At 40.0% G+C, this 16,472-nt stretch overlaps 1 protein-coding gene and 1 non-coding gene across 4 annotated transcripts in view; one reads left to right on the top strand and one right to left on the bottom strand.

Annotated features, from left to right (window-relative positions):
• GREB1L (GREB1 like retinoic acid receptor coactivator) overlaps nucleotides 1–16,472 on the top strand; it is a 247,693-nt gene that overhangs the window by 171,120 nt on the left and 60,101 nt on the right. For 2 of the 3 annotated variants that reach the window (XM_060405398.1, XM_060405399.1), the window contains exons 8-12: nucleotides 6,439–6,567; nucleotides 10,199–10,315; nucleotides 10,921–11,040; nucleotides 12,051–12,188; nucleotides 13,744–13,929. In XM_060405398.1, the coding sequence (XP_060261381.1) occupies nucleotides 6,439–6,567; nucleotides 10,199–10,315; nucleotides 10,921–11,040; nucleotides 12,051–12,188; nucleotides 13,744–13,929 (690 nt within the window). The remainder of the gene's footprint in view (nucleotides 1–6,438; nucleotides 6,568–10,198; nucleotides 10,316–10,920; nucleotides 11,041–12,050; nucleotides 12,189–13,743; nucleotides 13,930–16,472) is intronic. The other variant, XM_027960953.3, reaches the window with a different exon arrangement.
• Nucleotides 603–708, bottom strand: LOC114110509 (U6 spliceosomal RNA). Its single transcript, XR_003586761.1, has one exon. It is a non-coding gene; the product is annotated as a U6 spliceosomal RNA (small nuclear RNA).

Genomic DNA, 16,472 nt, shown 5'->3' with positions numbered 1-16,472 from the left:
TAACATACAATATGATAAAGATAATTAATAGCGCTGTATAATGTATATGAAAGTTGTCAAGACAATAAATCCTAAGAGTTCTCATCGCAAGGAAAAATTTTTTCTTTTTCTTTTATTTTGTATCTATATGAGATGATGACTGTTCATTAAACTTCTTGTGATAATCATTTCATGATGTATGTAAGTCAAATGCTGTACACCTTGAACTTATACAATTCCCATGAGTGTGTGCAGGCTCAGACGTGTCCAACTTTTTGTGAGCCTATGGACTGTAACCCGCCAGGTTCCTCTGTCCATGGGATTCTTCAGGCAAGAATACTGCAGTGGGCTACCATTTTCTCCTCGAGGATCTTCCCAACCTAGGGATGAAACCAGAACCAGAACCTCCTGCATTGGCAGGTGAAATTCTTTACCTCTGAGCCACCTGCGAAGCCTATTGTAAGAGGCAGAGAAACACGATTAATATTGAGACTCATTAATCCATCAAAACCAACCCGAAACTGTCAGAGGTGTCAGAATTAGCAGAAAAGGACATCAAAACAGTTATTAAACATATCTCGTATGTTCAAGAAGCTAAGTAGACACTGAAGATATTAAAAAGCTCCAAAATGGAATGCTTCGCAAATTTGTGTGTCATCCTTGAGAGGGGCCATTCTAACCTTCTCTGTATTGTTCCAGCTTTAGTATATGTGCTGCTGACATGAGCAAAGGATTGTGTTTTAATTAAGTGCTAGTCTCATTAAGTCAGAAGTAAAATATGACTGACATAAATGACGCAGCCTCAGCGTGCATTAGTGAAAATATTGTGTCTTATTAGAAGAATATTACTCTAATTGCCAGTGTGAATGTGAAAATAGGTTCAGAGTACTATCCCCAGGAAAGAAGCAAATTATGTAGTCTATGTTTAAATATTTATTTGGTTGCAACAAGTCTTAGTTGCAGTGACATGTGGGATCTAGTTCCCTGATCAAGGATCGAACCTGGGCCCCCTGCATTGGGACTTCAGAGTCGTAGCCACTGGACCACCAGGGAAACCTACACGGTCTAAGTTTAATACAGGTACCAAGGGCAAAAAAAGGGCTTGTAAAGGTTTAAAGTCTCAAGCATCTGGAAGCCCCTTAATAAGACTGAGCAAGACAAGTATTTCTTGAATATCTGCTGTGTTCTAGGTACTTGCTAAACATGTTAATTGCTACAGTGAGGCAGGTTTTAGGATCATTTTGCCAATCACAAAACAGAATCTCAGAAAAGGTTAATTATTTGGCAAAAAAAAAAAAGTAATTGACAAAATCAGAATCCAAAGTCTTTCTACTTGCTACTTAAATGACTCCCTTTAAAAAAAAAAATTTTCCCCCCCGTGATCTTGGGCTAACAGATTGAGCTATTGCATAAAGAGGATAAGGAAGTTGTTGCGGCTTTTTTTCACTCTGTTTCTTTAGCCATGATGTGGCAGACCTTGTGCTGGGAATGCCATCAAGGAGCTCATGACCTGAAGAGCGAAACAGGATCTTACAAAATCCAACAACACAGAGAGCAGAGCTGTGACTTGCTCAAGGATTTTTCCAAGTGTTCAAATGCTCCCATGTTTACAAGTTCACGGGTAAAGATAATCGGGTCTTAATGACAATTGGGCCAGGTGATCAGCTGTTTACTCAATGTGTAAGCACCAGTTTCTGTACAACAGCCTACAGTTCAGCTTCACCTCTGAGTAAGATCACAAAGGCTATTGAATTTTGGACATTGGGGCTGCTCCCAGTTGATCAAAACCACTGTTAAACACTGAACATGCCAATACCTGATAAGTTCAAGAATACAAGCATGGGCAAGATGGTAAAGAGTAGGGAATAATATAAAATGATTCATGTTCACTCTGACCTTATCTAATGCCTAACTGCTTTCTGACTATATGCCTACACACGTGGCCTTTTGTGACTGGCCTCCCTTCACTTGACATCATGTTTTTAAGATGCATCCACGTTGTAGTGTATATCAGTATTTTATTCCTTTTTGCTGCTGAATAACATCCCCATTTTATGGATATACCATATTTTATTTATGAATTTATGAGTTGATGGATATTTAGGTTTTTCTACTTTGTTCAGTTCAGTTCAGTTGCTCAGTCATGCCTGACTCTTTGTGACCCCATGAATCGCTGCACGCCAGGCCTCCCTGTCCATCACCAACTCCCAGAGTTCACTCAAACTCACATCCATCAAGTCAGTGATGCCATCCAGCCATCTCATCCTCGGTCGTCCCCTTCTCCTCCTGCCCCCAATCCCTCCAAGCATCAGGATCTTTTTCAATGAGTCAACTCTTCACATGAGGTGGCCAAAGTACTGGAGTTTCAGCTTTAGCATCATTCCTTCCAAAGAACACCCAGGGCTGATCTCCTTCGGAATGGACTGGTTAGATCTCCTTGCAGTCCAAGGGACTCTCAAGAGTCTTCTCCAACACCACAGTTCAAAAGCATCAATTCTTCGGCGCTCAGTTTTCTTCACAGTCCAACTCTTGCATCCATACATGACTACTGGAAAAACCATAGCCTTGACTAGACAGACATTTGTTGGCAAAGTAATGTCTCTGCTTTTCAATATGCTATCTGGGTTGGTCATAACTTTTCTTCCAAGGAGTAAGCGTCTTTTAATTTCATGGCTGCAGTCACCATCTGCAGTGATTTTGGAGCCCAAAAAAATAGTCTGCCACTGTTTCCACTGTTTCCCCATCTATTTCCCATGAAGTGATGGGACCAGATGCCATGATCTTCATTTTCTGAATGTTGAGCTTTAAGCCAACTTTTTCACTCTCCTCTTTCACTCTCATCAAGAGGCTTTTTAGTTCCTCTTCACTTTCAGCCATAAGGGTGGTGTCATCTGCACATCTGAGGTTATTGATATTTCTCCCGGCAATCTTGATTCCAGCTTGTGCTTCTTCCAGTCCAGCGTTTCTCATGATGTACTTTGCATATAAGTTAAATAAGCAGGGTGACAATATATAGTCTTGACATACTCCTTTTCCAATTTGGAACCAGTCTGTTGTTCCATGTCCAATTCTAACTGTTGCTTCCTGACCTGCATATTGGTTTCTCAAGAGGCAGGTCAGGTGGTCTGGTATTCCCATCTCTTTCAGAATTTTCCACAGTTTATTGTGATTCACACAGTCTATTGTGATTCACACAGTCAAAGGCTTTGGCATAGTCAATAAAGCAGAAATAGATGTTTTTCTGGAACTCTCTTGCTTTTTCGATGATCCAGCGGATGTTGGCAATTTGATTTCTGGTTCCTCTGCCTTTTCTAAAATCAGCTTGAACATCTGGAAGTTCACGCTTCATGTATTTCTGAAGCCTGACTTGGAGAATTTTGAGCATTACTTTACTAGCGTGTGAGATGAGTGCAATTGTGTGGTAGTTTGAGCATTCTTTGGCATTGCCTTTCTTTGGGAGTGGAATGAAAACTGACCTTTTCCAATCCTGTGGCCACTGCTGAGTTTTCCAAATTTGCTGGCATATTGAGTGCAGCACTTTCACAGCATCATCTTTCAGGATTCGAAATAGCTCAACTGGAATTCCATCACCTCCACTAACTTTGCTCGTAGTGATGCTTTCTAAGGCCCACTTGACTTTCTACTTTGGGGCTGTTGTAAATAATGCTGCTATGAACATTTGTGTACAGATTTTTGCATGGGCATATGTTTTTACTTCACTCTCATTTTATACCTAGGAGTGGAATTGCTGGGTCATAGCTCTATGCATACCCATTTGAGGAACTGTTTTCTTTTTTTTAATGTATATATTTTTATTTTCATTTATTTGTCTGCATCAGGTCTTAGTTGTGGCATGCAGGATCTTTAGTTGCAGCATGTGAACTCTTAGTTGCAGCGTGTGGGATCTAACTCCCTGACCAGGGATCGAACACAGGTCCCCTGCCCTTGGGAGCATGGAGGCTTAGCCACTGGACCACCAGGGAAGTCCCTGAGAAATTTTTTCCAAAGTGGCTGCACCATACTACATTCCTACCAGCAACGTGTGAAGGTCCCAGTTTCTCCATATCCTTGTCAGTACTTAATATTATTTTGCTGTGTTGTGTTCCACTTTGTTTTAGCCATCCTAGTGTATGTTGGTAGTATGGTTTTGACTTGTGTTTTTCCAATGACTAATCATATTGAGTATATTTTCATGTGCTAATTGGCTACCTGTATATCTTCTTTTGGAGAAATGTCTATTCCAAACAACTTGCCCATTTTTTAGTTGGGTTATTTGTCTCTCTATTATTGAATTGTAAGAGTTCTTTATACATTCTAGATACAAGTCCTTTACCATATATGAGTTGCAAATATTTCGCCTGAGTTGTCTCTTTGTTCTCTTGGTGGTGTCTCTCAATGGTCTCTCCATGGTGTCTCTTGAAGCACAACATTATTGTATCTTGATGGAGTCCAATTCATCTATTTTTTCTTTTGTTGCTTGCACTTTTGGTGTCACATTCAAAAATGACTGCCTCAGCCAAGACCATGAAGATTTACTCCTGTGTTTTCTTCTAAGAGTGTTACAGTTTTAGCTCTTATCTTACATTTAGATCTATAATCCATTTCTGGTTAATTTCTATATATGGTGATAGGAAGAGCTTTTATTAGTCAGTTTCTTTATTCTTGTGCATATTTCTGTACATTCATTTTGTACCTGATGGTCTGTGCTTATCTGAATTCACTGACTTGAAAAAATTACCACCACTTAAAATTTATTAACCAGATTTCACCTGTATGCTTATCTGGACTGTTAGAAATATGCTAAAATTCTAAGTGTAAACTAGGAAACAACGAATCTTGCACCAAACAATATATTTGTGGCCTGAAACATAATGACCAACCTGTATAGAGACATGGCATAGTTACCTGGGACTCCTGTAGTTACGGTTCTCTGTTAGTACCTGAAAACCTTGGGCTGTCTTCAGTTTCCTGAGACTTTATAATGTTGTGTGTGCAGTTGCTGGCTTCTGTTCTTCCTGTAGGCATTAAAATCACTCCATGGTGTAAGTTTGACCTGCAGAGAGGAATATGAACTCTCCTGAGCCAGCAGGGGACCATTTCAGTCTTTTGAGTTCTTATGCACTGGTTAGATGTATCAGGAATCACATTGTGGTATGAGCATTAATTTTTTATATAATTTCTAATGTAGTATCATCAGAATCCTGCTCTTCAGAACACTTTGTTTTTTAAACTCTCAGAGTTTTAGTAGTTCCTCTGACCCATTCCTATGTTACCTGATTACACTGTTCTGCTGGTGTAGTCAGGGACTTCACACTCCCACTTAGTTGCTCCCTTGTGTCCAGCTCTTTGCGACCCTGTGGACTATAGTCCACCAGGCTCCTCTGTCCATGGGATTTTCCAGGCAAGAATACTGGAGTGGGTTGACATTTCCTCCTCTAGGAGATCTTCCCAACCCAGGGATCAAACCCATGCCTCCTGTGTCTACTGAAATGCAGGTCCCTTGTGGCTCAGATGGTAGAGAATCTACCTGCCAAGCAAAAGACTTGGGTTTGACCTCTGGATCAGGAAGATCTCTTGGAAAAGGGAATGGCAACCCATTCCAGTATTCTTGCCTGGACAATTCCATAGACAGAGGAGCCTGGCTGGCTACAGTGCATGGGGTCACAAAGAGTCGGACATGACTGAGCGAATACACAACTGAGCGAATAACACTTTCACTTTTTTTTTCTTTACCCACTGAGCTACTGGGGAAGCCCATAGAGTCAGGAACTTGGGGTCTGTTATATTCATTTCAGAAAACTCTAGTTGGCTGGAGTCTTTATCTCTCACATAGCCTGCCTCTGAAATGGCATTTGATTTTTCCATGTTGAATTATTTTGTGAATCCAAATTGGGATTTTTTTTTGGATGTCCCTGGTATTACATAGGTAGAAATTCTAGTTTATTTCCAAATATTAACACAAGTTTTCTTCAAAGGCAAGTTGTTTTTCCAACATTACAATGACTTAGCTTGCATAATACTTTTTAAATGATAAACTTATCTGGATAGAGATAAATATATCTCATAAAAATATGACTTTGAAGGAAACTGTAGAGACATTTTTAGTATGACACATGATCATATCTTCGATGCCACGTCATGTGACTTTGACCAAGTTAAATGGCTACCACTATCTAAAGTAATAGTAACAGCCTCATTGAGTTCATATAGGAATTAGGTGAATTGATATATTTAAGGTGCTTAGACTATCACCCAGCACATTGTACCTGTTAGGGAGTGTTTGTTAAATACATAAAAAGAAAATAAAACTGGTGTACAGCAAAATGGACTTTCTTAAAATAGATCAAGGGATAACTGTAATTCTACAGTCTACTCTCTCTCGGCTCACTCTTGTTGAATTAACTTCCTTCCCGAGTATATAACTAGTTTCTAATTTGAACAACCTCTTTCATTTTAAAGATTCACCGGTTCTCAGTCCAGCTAATTCTGCAATCAATTTAAGTGGAGCTCAGGACCTGACCCGGAATAAGAATGTTGTGAAGCCACTGGCTTTGTCTTTGCAGGTTGTAGGGAAGACTTTTGCTGCAGGTGATGTTTTCCTCACTTATATTTCTTTGGTTAATACATAGTCTACAAAAGACTTGTGAGAAGTTTAATTAGCAATCTGGTAGAAGAAAACAGAAGCTCCTTCTTTGCCAGCTGAAGGCAAAAGTGGGGCTGTCTACAATAGCACATTATTATATAAAGCTTTGCATTTTCTCTGTTAGATCCGAAAGAGTCAATGGACATTTGGCACACAGGGGAGACAAAACAGATTGATTCTGTTCAATATACATTTCTATGATGAGGAACTGGGGATACTAAGATAAATATGCTCAATCCCTGACTTCTAATGTGCTTGTAACCTTGTAGAGGAGATTGACCTGTGAGATGTTTTCAGTATACTGCAGTAAATAGAGGGTGGAATTCCTGGGTGGTGCTTTGGTAAAGAACCCACTTGTAATGTAGGAGACATGAGACATGGATTTGACCCCTGGTTGGAAGACCCCCTGAAGAAGAGCCTGGCAACCCACTCCAGTATTCTTGCCTGGAAAATCCCATGGCCAGAGGAGCCTGGTGGGCTACAGTCCATAGGGTTACAATAAATACATAATATCCTAAGGGGAGCACCTCCTAGAGGAGGGGCATCTAGCACAGCCTTTTAGGGAGAAATTAAGAATGAGTTCTTAGAGGAGCACAGTCTTGAGCTATGAGGAGATGTTCACTGTATAGCGGAACAGGGGAAAGACATTTCATGTTCAGGGGAAAGCGGGAGCAAAGCTTGAAAGGAAAAGGAGAGAAGCAGTATAACATGACATTTGCAGAAACTTATGGCAGGTTGGACTTGTTAGAAACATACAATATAGAACTCAAGGACAAGCAGGAAGTAAGCATGATGCAGACAAGGGAAGTTTCCCTTGTGGTGCAGACGGTAGAGTCTGCCTGCAGTGTGGGATACCTGGGTTCAGTCCCTGGGTTGGGAAGATCCCCTGGAGAAGGAAGTGGCAACTCACTCCCGTATTCTTGCCTGGAAAATCCCATGGATGGAGGAGCCTGGCAGGCTATAGTCCACAGGGTCACAAAGAGTTGGTCGTGACTGAGCAGCTACACTTTCAGACAAGGGAAAGGTCATAGGAGTTCAGACTCAGAAGCATGAATTTTACTCTATAACTTACAGCACAGGGGAGTGACATAGTCTTCTTTTAACTTGACTAGATCATTTGGGCAGCAAAAAAGAGATGACAATACAAGTTGCAGGTCTTTCAGTAGTCTGGGTGAGAAATAATGAGGTCTTTGACCAGGGTGAAAATCGGTAGGGGAGGAGGAGATAGATTGGAGAACTCAGGATGTGAAATGAGCAGACTCGACTAATTAATGGGAGCGTGAAGTGGAAGAAGGGGTCTCGGTTGATCTCCATCTTTCTGGGCTAGTGGTTGGTTCTGTTACTTGACATTGGGAATACAGCAGGGGTAGCAGTCTCCCCGGGAGATGACGAGTTCAATTTAGGACGTATTGAGTTTGGAATAACGATGAGGCATCCAAATGGAGCCACTCAACAGTCATTTAATTTGTCATAGAGAGAAAGCAGGACTAATGGTGTAAAGCTGACCCACCAGCATGCCACAGTAAATAATATCAATCAAGGAGAAATGTAGAGTAAGGCAAGCTGTGAGCTAAAGGTAGAACCCTAGAAAATGGCAGTGTTTAACAAAAAGAAATGGTCAGAGAGGTATAAGAAAAATGAGAAAGAGAACCTATTATTGTTGGCAACTTTCCAACAGTTAGGCATCATAATTTATCCAGACCACTTTTGTTCTTATAGAATCTGTCTTCTGGTTAGATTATAGACTGGAACAAACTGAATCCCAAGTTTTTACAGCTAAAGGAAAAATTAATGAAATTATGAATCTTGGTGGTAATCATCATGGTTGCTAAAACTATAGTATGAAAGGCTGATATAACTTGAGGATTAGGCTAACAACTCTTAAACCCACTGATGAATCTTAGCATCACAAGAAGCGAACAAACTAGCTATTATGTGCCTCTCTTAATGGAAGTATACAACAATACTTAGGAGGTATTCTTGTCAGAAAAAAAAGAAAAATCAAATGAATCTGAGCAAGTATCTATATCTGATGATTAGTTTAGGAATTAGAGGAGATATCAAATTATACCATGGATATCCAGTCAGCAAAATACAGAAAATGAGAAATTCTGCTATATTTTCAGCAAACTAATTGCAAGAAAGAAAAAACAAGGGAGTGGGAGGAATTTGGAGATTGGGACTAACATATATGCACTATTGATACTGTGTGTAAAACAGATAACTAATGAGAACCTACTGTATAGCATAGGGAGCTCCTCTCAATGCTCTGTGTTGACCTAAATGGGAAGGCAATCCAAAACAGAGAGGATGTATGTACACATATGGCCGACTCACTTTGATGAACAGTAGAAACTAGCACAACATTTTACTCTAATTAAAATTAATGTAAAAAGCCTTGAAGGAAAAGCTAAAAATTAAAAAGAAAACAAAAAGGAGAATCTTACAGATTAAAAGAGGTTTAAGGGACAGAGCAACTAAATTCCAGAGAAGGCAATGGCAACCCACTCCAGTACTCTTGCCTGGAAAATCCCATGTACGGAGGAGCCTGGTAGGCTGCAGTCCATGGGGTCTCTAAGAGTTGGACACGACTGAGCGACTTCACTTTCATTTTTCACTTTCGTGCATTGGAAAAGGAAATGGCAACCCACTCCAGTGTTCTTGCCTGGAGAATCCCAGGGGCGAGGGAGCCTGGTGGGCTGCCATCTATGGGGTTGCACAGAGTCGGACATGACTGAAGCGACTTAGCAGCAGCAGCAACTAAATTCAATGTGTGGATATTTTTAGAATCCCAGTTTGAATAAGGATTGTAAAAAGCCATTTCGGAGATGACTGGGGGAAATTCAAATACTGATGGGATATTTAATATTAAGAAATTGTTGATTATTGTTAATTTTAAGTATAAAGCAATATCACAGTTATGTTTTAAGAGTCCTTTTAGAAACACATACAAAAGTATTTATGGACGAAGTGATATGATAAATGAGTTTGCTTCAGAATAATCTAGAGCCCATATGTGCATATGTGGGGTGGGGGAGAAGAGATAGGGAGTATAAGTAAAACAGGATTGGGCATACCTTGATAAATGTTGAAGCTGGGTGGGAGGAATGTAGCTCATATACTATTCTCTCTATATATATTTGAAAATTTCCATGATAAAGGTCTTTTTAAAAGTTTTATTTCCACCCACCATCTCCAAAGATGTCACTGAAAATGATTCTAAAAGATCTCTTGGGGGAACTTCTCTGGCGGTTCAATGGTTAAGACTCTGCACTTCTACTGCAGAGGCATGGGTTCCATCCATGGTTGTGGAACTAAGATCCCACATGCCTCACAGCCAAAAAACTAACTAAATAAAAAAGATCGTTTAGGGTCCTAGAAAATTATTTGGGATGATAGTTCATGTTACTGAAGGTACTACTCTGATGGTTGTAGTTGGCTTTGCGCAGCTGAGCTGTCCCATCAGTGGGATGTCTTTGAGTCCTAGTGTGTGTGGTTTGTCGTACAATTGCAGCATCACAGAAAGCAGTGTCCCGCCCAGACTCTGTTCTGAGTGGCTCCTCTTTTGTACCACAGATGCTGCTAATGGAAACAGTAGCCACGGAGGAAAGAGCAGTGCGTCTAGCTCCACGCCCGCCCGCCCAGGGAATTATTCGTTGTCACCAAGACCTAGCTTTGCCTCGGGAGACCAAGGTACAATACCCATCTTAGAGTTTTGAAATAATGCAACTCAGTTATGGAAGAAGTACTCCAAAGAGTTTGGAATGATGAACTGTCTGGCAGGGCAGTCCCAGTTTTTCCTTAGCTTCTCGTGCAATATTTTGAAAGTTTATGATTGGTATGAACAATTACAGTTGTGTGTCTACTGCCCATTCTACAAGAATGGGCCTACCAAGGAAATAACACTGAAGCAAATATATAAGATGTATCTTTAAAAGTCATGGGCTTTGATGAGCAAATTACAGGGTTCAAAGTTCATCTCTGCTATGTGACCCTGAGTAAATGTGAGCCTTTCATTCACTGTCTATGAAATGGATATAACAGTGTAGTTGTCCTGCAACTTCATGGAGTTGTTGATAGAATCAGATGAAATAATTTAGGTAAAACTGTACATCATAAAACAGCCTGCAGTTGTTAGATGGTATTGTAAATATGTGACTTTTTCTAATTTTATCCTTACCGCTAGAAAAGTGACTTCGACTTTCTGAGTATAATCATGGTAAAGGTCCTGTGTTACTTTGACTTCTTTCCTTACTTCCATCACTAAGGACAAGCCTCATCTTTCTTTTTGCATTCAGCTACCATGTTCATTTCTGGGCCACCAAAGAAGCGACACCGAGGATGGTATCCTGGGTCACTCATCCCCCAACCTGGTTTAGTTGTACCTATTCCTACAGTTCGCCCTCTTTCAAGAACTGGTAAGATTTCAACAGAAGATGGGCTTTAAGTTTCCTTAAATTAGCAGAGATATCTCCTAATCTTGTTCTTTCCATGAACCCTTGAAGATAAATTTCCTTTACCAACAATTGCGTCCAGCATTCTAGCAGCTGATGTTTTGTCCCCATCGTATCTGCCATCTGAACAAGCACATGTGCCATCATGAAAGATCTTGAGTCACCATCTGGCTTTGTTGTATCCCATAGTATCCATAAACCATTCTTTACAGAGGGCATAATGCTACCAGCCCACCATCACAGATCATGACTGAACTTGCACTGTGAGTAGTGGTGTTAGATGTCTTCTCCTGTGATCTGGGTCCTTACATGACCTGTACTTACTATTTCTGAATTGAGTGGTTCAGTCTGTGACTAGAATCCTGAAATCCAACTGAGTCTCCTCTTATAATACCCAACTGTGGCCATTTGATGCCTACAGTTAAAATGTTCAAATGCCCATCTACCTTGCTGTATAAAACACAGACAAATGTAAACATACCAATTCTAGGATATAAGGTTATTTAAAAATTTGTTGATTAAAAAGTAATTCTAAAGACTGTGTAGAAATGATACATACAAAAAGAACTGTGCCAACATGGTACTCTGATTGCCTGTAGGTATACTGACTAATTATGAATTTATCCCTATTCTCATTTTTCTATACTTTTCACATTTTCTGTAATGACTAGATATGCCTTGATAATTTAGTGCAGGAAGAGATAAAATACAAAACAGAATCCAAAATACTGTATATGGGAAAACAACTAAAAGGGAAAACTGCCAAAATGTTAAATAGTAGCTATCTCCAGATGATTTGATATATTTGTTCCACTCACTTCTTATTTTATACAGTAAGCATGAATATCTTTAATAAAACAGCTATTAGACCTATAAAACTTGCATATTAAAGGTAGTCACACTGTGTTGATTTCAACTGTATTTCATTTAGCCTTCCTATCTAATCCTTCTTGTCAAACAACTTTTTTTTGCAGAGTCCCTTTTATCTACCCCAGTTCCACAGACCCCATTAACTGGAATTTTACAACCTCGACCCATTCCTGCAGGGGAAACTGTAATTGTTCCTGAAAATCTGCTGAGTAACTCAGGAGTTAGACCAGTTATCTTGATAGGTAAGGAAAGGAATTCCAAGTTGCCTGTGTCCGCTGGAATCTAGAAGCACTCCTCCATTTTGATGTGTCTTTATTCATGTATTCATGAATGTATTCATTGATGCCTCTATTAATTCTTTCAGCTTTTATTGGTCAGTTCCTTCAAGCTGTACTAAACAAGGGACTAGAAGTTAGGAAGAAGGCAGTCTTTCTGCCCACAAAGAGCATTGTTTAGTGGGGGGGAGTCTAGAGTTCACAGCCAAGAACTCCAAGAGCTCAGAGGAGAGGGAGCTTAACTCTGTTGGGAGGGGTCTGAGAAGACTTCTCAGAAGTCACCTTTCAGCTAGGGACGTGAAGGGTGGGTGAAAGTGGACAAAGCTGGGGAGGGCTTATTTCAGTCAAAGAGATCCAGGCTGCAGAGAAAAGGAACAAGCTGAGCTGGCGAAGAGGCCCCTCTCAGGAGGACCAAGAGGCCCCAGAGCTGCAGATTTCAACCATGGGAAGCTGTAGGAGTGAGAGCCTTTCTAAGCTCTCGATAAGTGGTGGTACCTTTCATACCCACATCAAGAGTCCCCTCGTTGCCGAGGGTGGTGGTGGTGGGGAGGTGCGGCTAGCCGAGGCCAGAAGAAGACTGCTGACTTTACCCCCAGGATTAAACAGATAGGGTGTTTAAGCCCAGTGGGTCTTTATGGTATGTCTATGTGAGGTGTTATCTGTTTCTTGCAGTTGGCTTGAGCCTACTGACATGGATGGTTTTGCTTTGAGCCCTGTTCTTTATCAGGCTGCCCCCTGGACCTACAGGCACTGGGGGAAATCCAGTTGTTTAAATTCCATATAGTCAGGAAGTGCTTACTGAGCATTTGAGTTACATGCACAATGCAGCTAAGCCTTGGAAGGATAAGTAAAACTAGGACCCTTTGGTGTCTGTCTTTTAGAAAGACTCATGGAGGGACTGTTCTCTCCATCAGACCATCAACACAGTGTGTATTTTCAACACATTTTGTCCTATCTACTTCTAAGATGATTTGAGACTTTTATTGACATTCAGGAAGAGAACATAACAAAAATAGCTAAGATAGCAAAAAGAGTAAGACCCTCCAAGTTTTAATACCTGTGACTGGCAGAATATTGCTGTTTATCTATGAGTTTAGCTTAAACTTTTTAAAAGAAAACATCAAGAAGTGAAGTAAGCATGTTATGGTAGTCTATCTATTCTCTGACTTCTTATCTGATCAGGAATTTTATCTGAAAATATTTTATTCCTGCAGGTTTACAAAGGATACAGAGATGTTTTTGCAAACTTTCATCAATCCTCTATGGCAGAGATATTAATTAGCATGTCCCTATATAATATAATTTGAGTATTTTGTTTCTTGTTCATCTAATTTAATAAAAGGGTAGAATTTAGAGCATTTGAGTGAATTCTCTAGGATTGATATATTTGAGTAATTTGTTTGGTAGCCATTCAGAGGTCAGGGAACTTTGGTAGGCATCGTTGATCCTAGCTGAACAAATATACCTGGTTGGACCTCAGGAGGAAATGTTGAACTTTATTGACCTGCTTCTGTTGGGGCAGGCTATGGCACTTTACCCTATTTCTATGGAAATGTTGGTGACATTGTTGTCAGTCCTCTGCTGGTGAACTGCTACAAGATTCCACAGTTGGAAAACAAGGATTTGGAACAATTAGGGTTGACTGGCAGCCAACTCCTGAGCGTGGAAAACATGATTCTTCTGACAATACAGTATCTCGTACGGCTAGGTAAGCTGTTTTCAATAATCATTTGATGGTGACCATTTTTATTCTGTTTTGTAACATACTTTTTTCCTTTCTCACCCACTTTCTCACCTTTATCCACTTCTTCCTTCTCCTTTTTCGCTTCTAACATTCTTTTTCTTCAACCCCACTCACTATGACTTTTCCTCGTCCTTTCCTCCATTTCTTTCCTATTCATTTCCTTCTCTTTCCTACATTTTTTCTCCTCTTTTCTCAGACCTAGCCTCCCTTACTCCTTGCTTTACTTCTTCAGGTTCTAGAAGAGATAAATTGCTCCACCTAGTGTCCAGTCCCATGTTGATCTAAGGTCTCCAAAGCAATTGATGGCAGACTGACTGAGAGCTGTGCCATGGGTACCTCCCTTGGGGACTCAGGCCAAGCCACCTTTCTGAAAGTGCAGCTCCCATCTGGAATGCAAATGTAGTCATTGCCTTAGACAGTTATTTTCCGATTTTCCACTTGGCCTTTTTATCTTATTTATCCACTGTCCCTACATGCTTTTTTTTCTTCTCTAGCTTCATCCCTTTGATGTGGTCCCAGACCACTTCCTTTCCTTGAGGTAGTATCTTGGAACTCCCTGGAAGGTCTTCTGGGCTTTAGGGTAAAGGGATACGTAGGTCATGAACCCTTCACTTCCTTCCTCTATTTGATATCTCCTCCTGAGCCCCATAGTGGGTGTATGCATGTGCCCCAACAATACTGCAGTGGCTCCACAGCATTTACATTGCAATGTCCTTTATTTTGCAAACTGCAGTGGGCCATCTAATATGCAGCCTAATTATACACTCTTTCCATGACTTCAAACCACTGATGTACTTAGGAAAAATGTTTGAGGTGTAAAATTACACATTAAAAATTTTATCTGTGCTCTTGTGAATTTTTTTCAATGTTTTAAAGTACTTTGGTGTTAAATGAGAAAGACATGGGGCTAAACAATGTTACACACTCACACACACACACACAAACTTCACCTTCAGCCTTTGGATCATCAGCTTGCAGCCTTGGCTGTGCCTCTTAGTACCTGGAGAGCCCAAAGGCATGCCTTGACATAGGATCTACCTTGACGTGGGCTTTTGAAATTCTGTGAGGCTTCAGGTATCTCATGAGCCACTTTCATGATAAATCTGGGACTTGCTAATCATTTTTATTAGCAGGTGGTAAAATTATAAAAAAATCTCCTGGGTCTGACATTTGACATCATAATTTTAATTGATACATATTGACTTTCAATCATGTTTCAGGATGAAAAAACAGCTTCAAGATACATTCAGGATCAGTAAGACAAGACCACATGAAGTAATGCTATTATAGCAAACCAAACATATCAGTATAGCATTTTTTTCAATCTCAGTAACAATTTAAGCAGTCAAAGTCCAAGTTAATTAAATGAACCACATGGTCTAAACAAAACATCTTCCCTTAAATTACTAAAAGCTCTTTTATTAAAAAATAGAACACTCTTTATTAGACAAAACTCTTCTCTGCCCTTCAGGATCAATTCAATCCAGAATTTTACTGGCAACCAATTAATTATGTTTCTAGATGTCCAAAATAAATAGCTGTTTCTTTTTCTTAATGTAAATTTTAAACATTGAGACGTCAGTTCTCCTCAACTAACTCTTCTGGAGTCCTTTTTTTTTTTTTTTTTTTGGCCTTCAGAAATTTCAAAGAAGGCAGCAAGAATAGTTTCACATATTGTATAGATTATAAATAGACATCCAAAAAAATAAATCCAGACTCCTAAGAGGATAGGGCTAATACTCAGATGGTTCAGTTACCTGAATGTAACAGAGAAGAAGAAAAGCAAGATTTTTCAGAAAGAATGGATCCTTCCACTACAGTCACTTAAAAAAAAATAAACCTCAGTTATTTCACAATCTGAAAGTCTTTTGAAGTAGATGATGAAATCAGCAAATCCAGAGTCTTGGAGGACCTTGAGTCGGTTGGACCCTTGTTCTTTCCTATTATGGCAGCTCTAGCTGAAAAGCCTTCAGCCCTGCTGTCTGGGCTGAGTAACTGGAGATCAGTACTTGAAGGGGGAAAAATGACCATAATCAAATGGAGAAAAGGCTCCTGCAATTTAGCTGTAAAGGCTAAGGATGAAGAAATGATGGGAGGTGATTGGAAACTAGGCAATTTACTCTAAAAAAAGTCTCTTACTTCATTTAAACTTTAATACTTTTTCCTCCATTTCTCATTCCTAACAGTAATTCGATCAAAACTCTAGAAGTGAATTTTAAGGTAATCAAGAATGCCATGAACGTGTTTGAGATTTTATTTTCCCAGAATGCCTTTGTGTTTGGGATTAATGATGCTACCTAATAGAACATGTTAATTCCATCATGGTTTGGTGTGGGTCCTATGACATACCTGTTCACCAGCTTCTTCAGATGGCCTATGAGAAGCTGGAGGCAGGCAGAGCCACATGCTTTTTGAGCTGTGGTTTGTTCTGATGGGAGAAATCTTTAAACAGACGACCACCTTCCCTTCTCCTCATACAGTCAATACAATTCTATGCACTTTGAGCT

Source organism: Ovis aries, chromosome 23 (genome assembly GCF_016772045.2).
Source record: "Ovis aries strain OAR_USU_Benz2616 breed Rambouillet chromosome 23, ARS-UI_Ramb_v3.0, whole genome shotgun sequence".
In the NCBI taxonomy this organism is placed as follows: Eukaryota; Metazoa; Chordata; class Mammalia; order Artiodactyla; family Bovidae; genus Ovis; species Ovis aries.
This window is presented reverse-complemented; position numbering and strand designations above follow the sequence as displayed.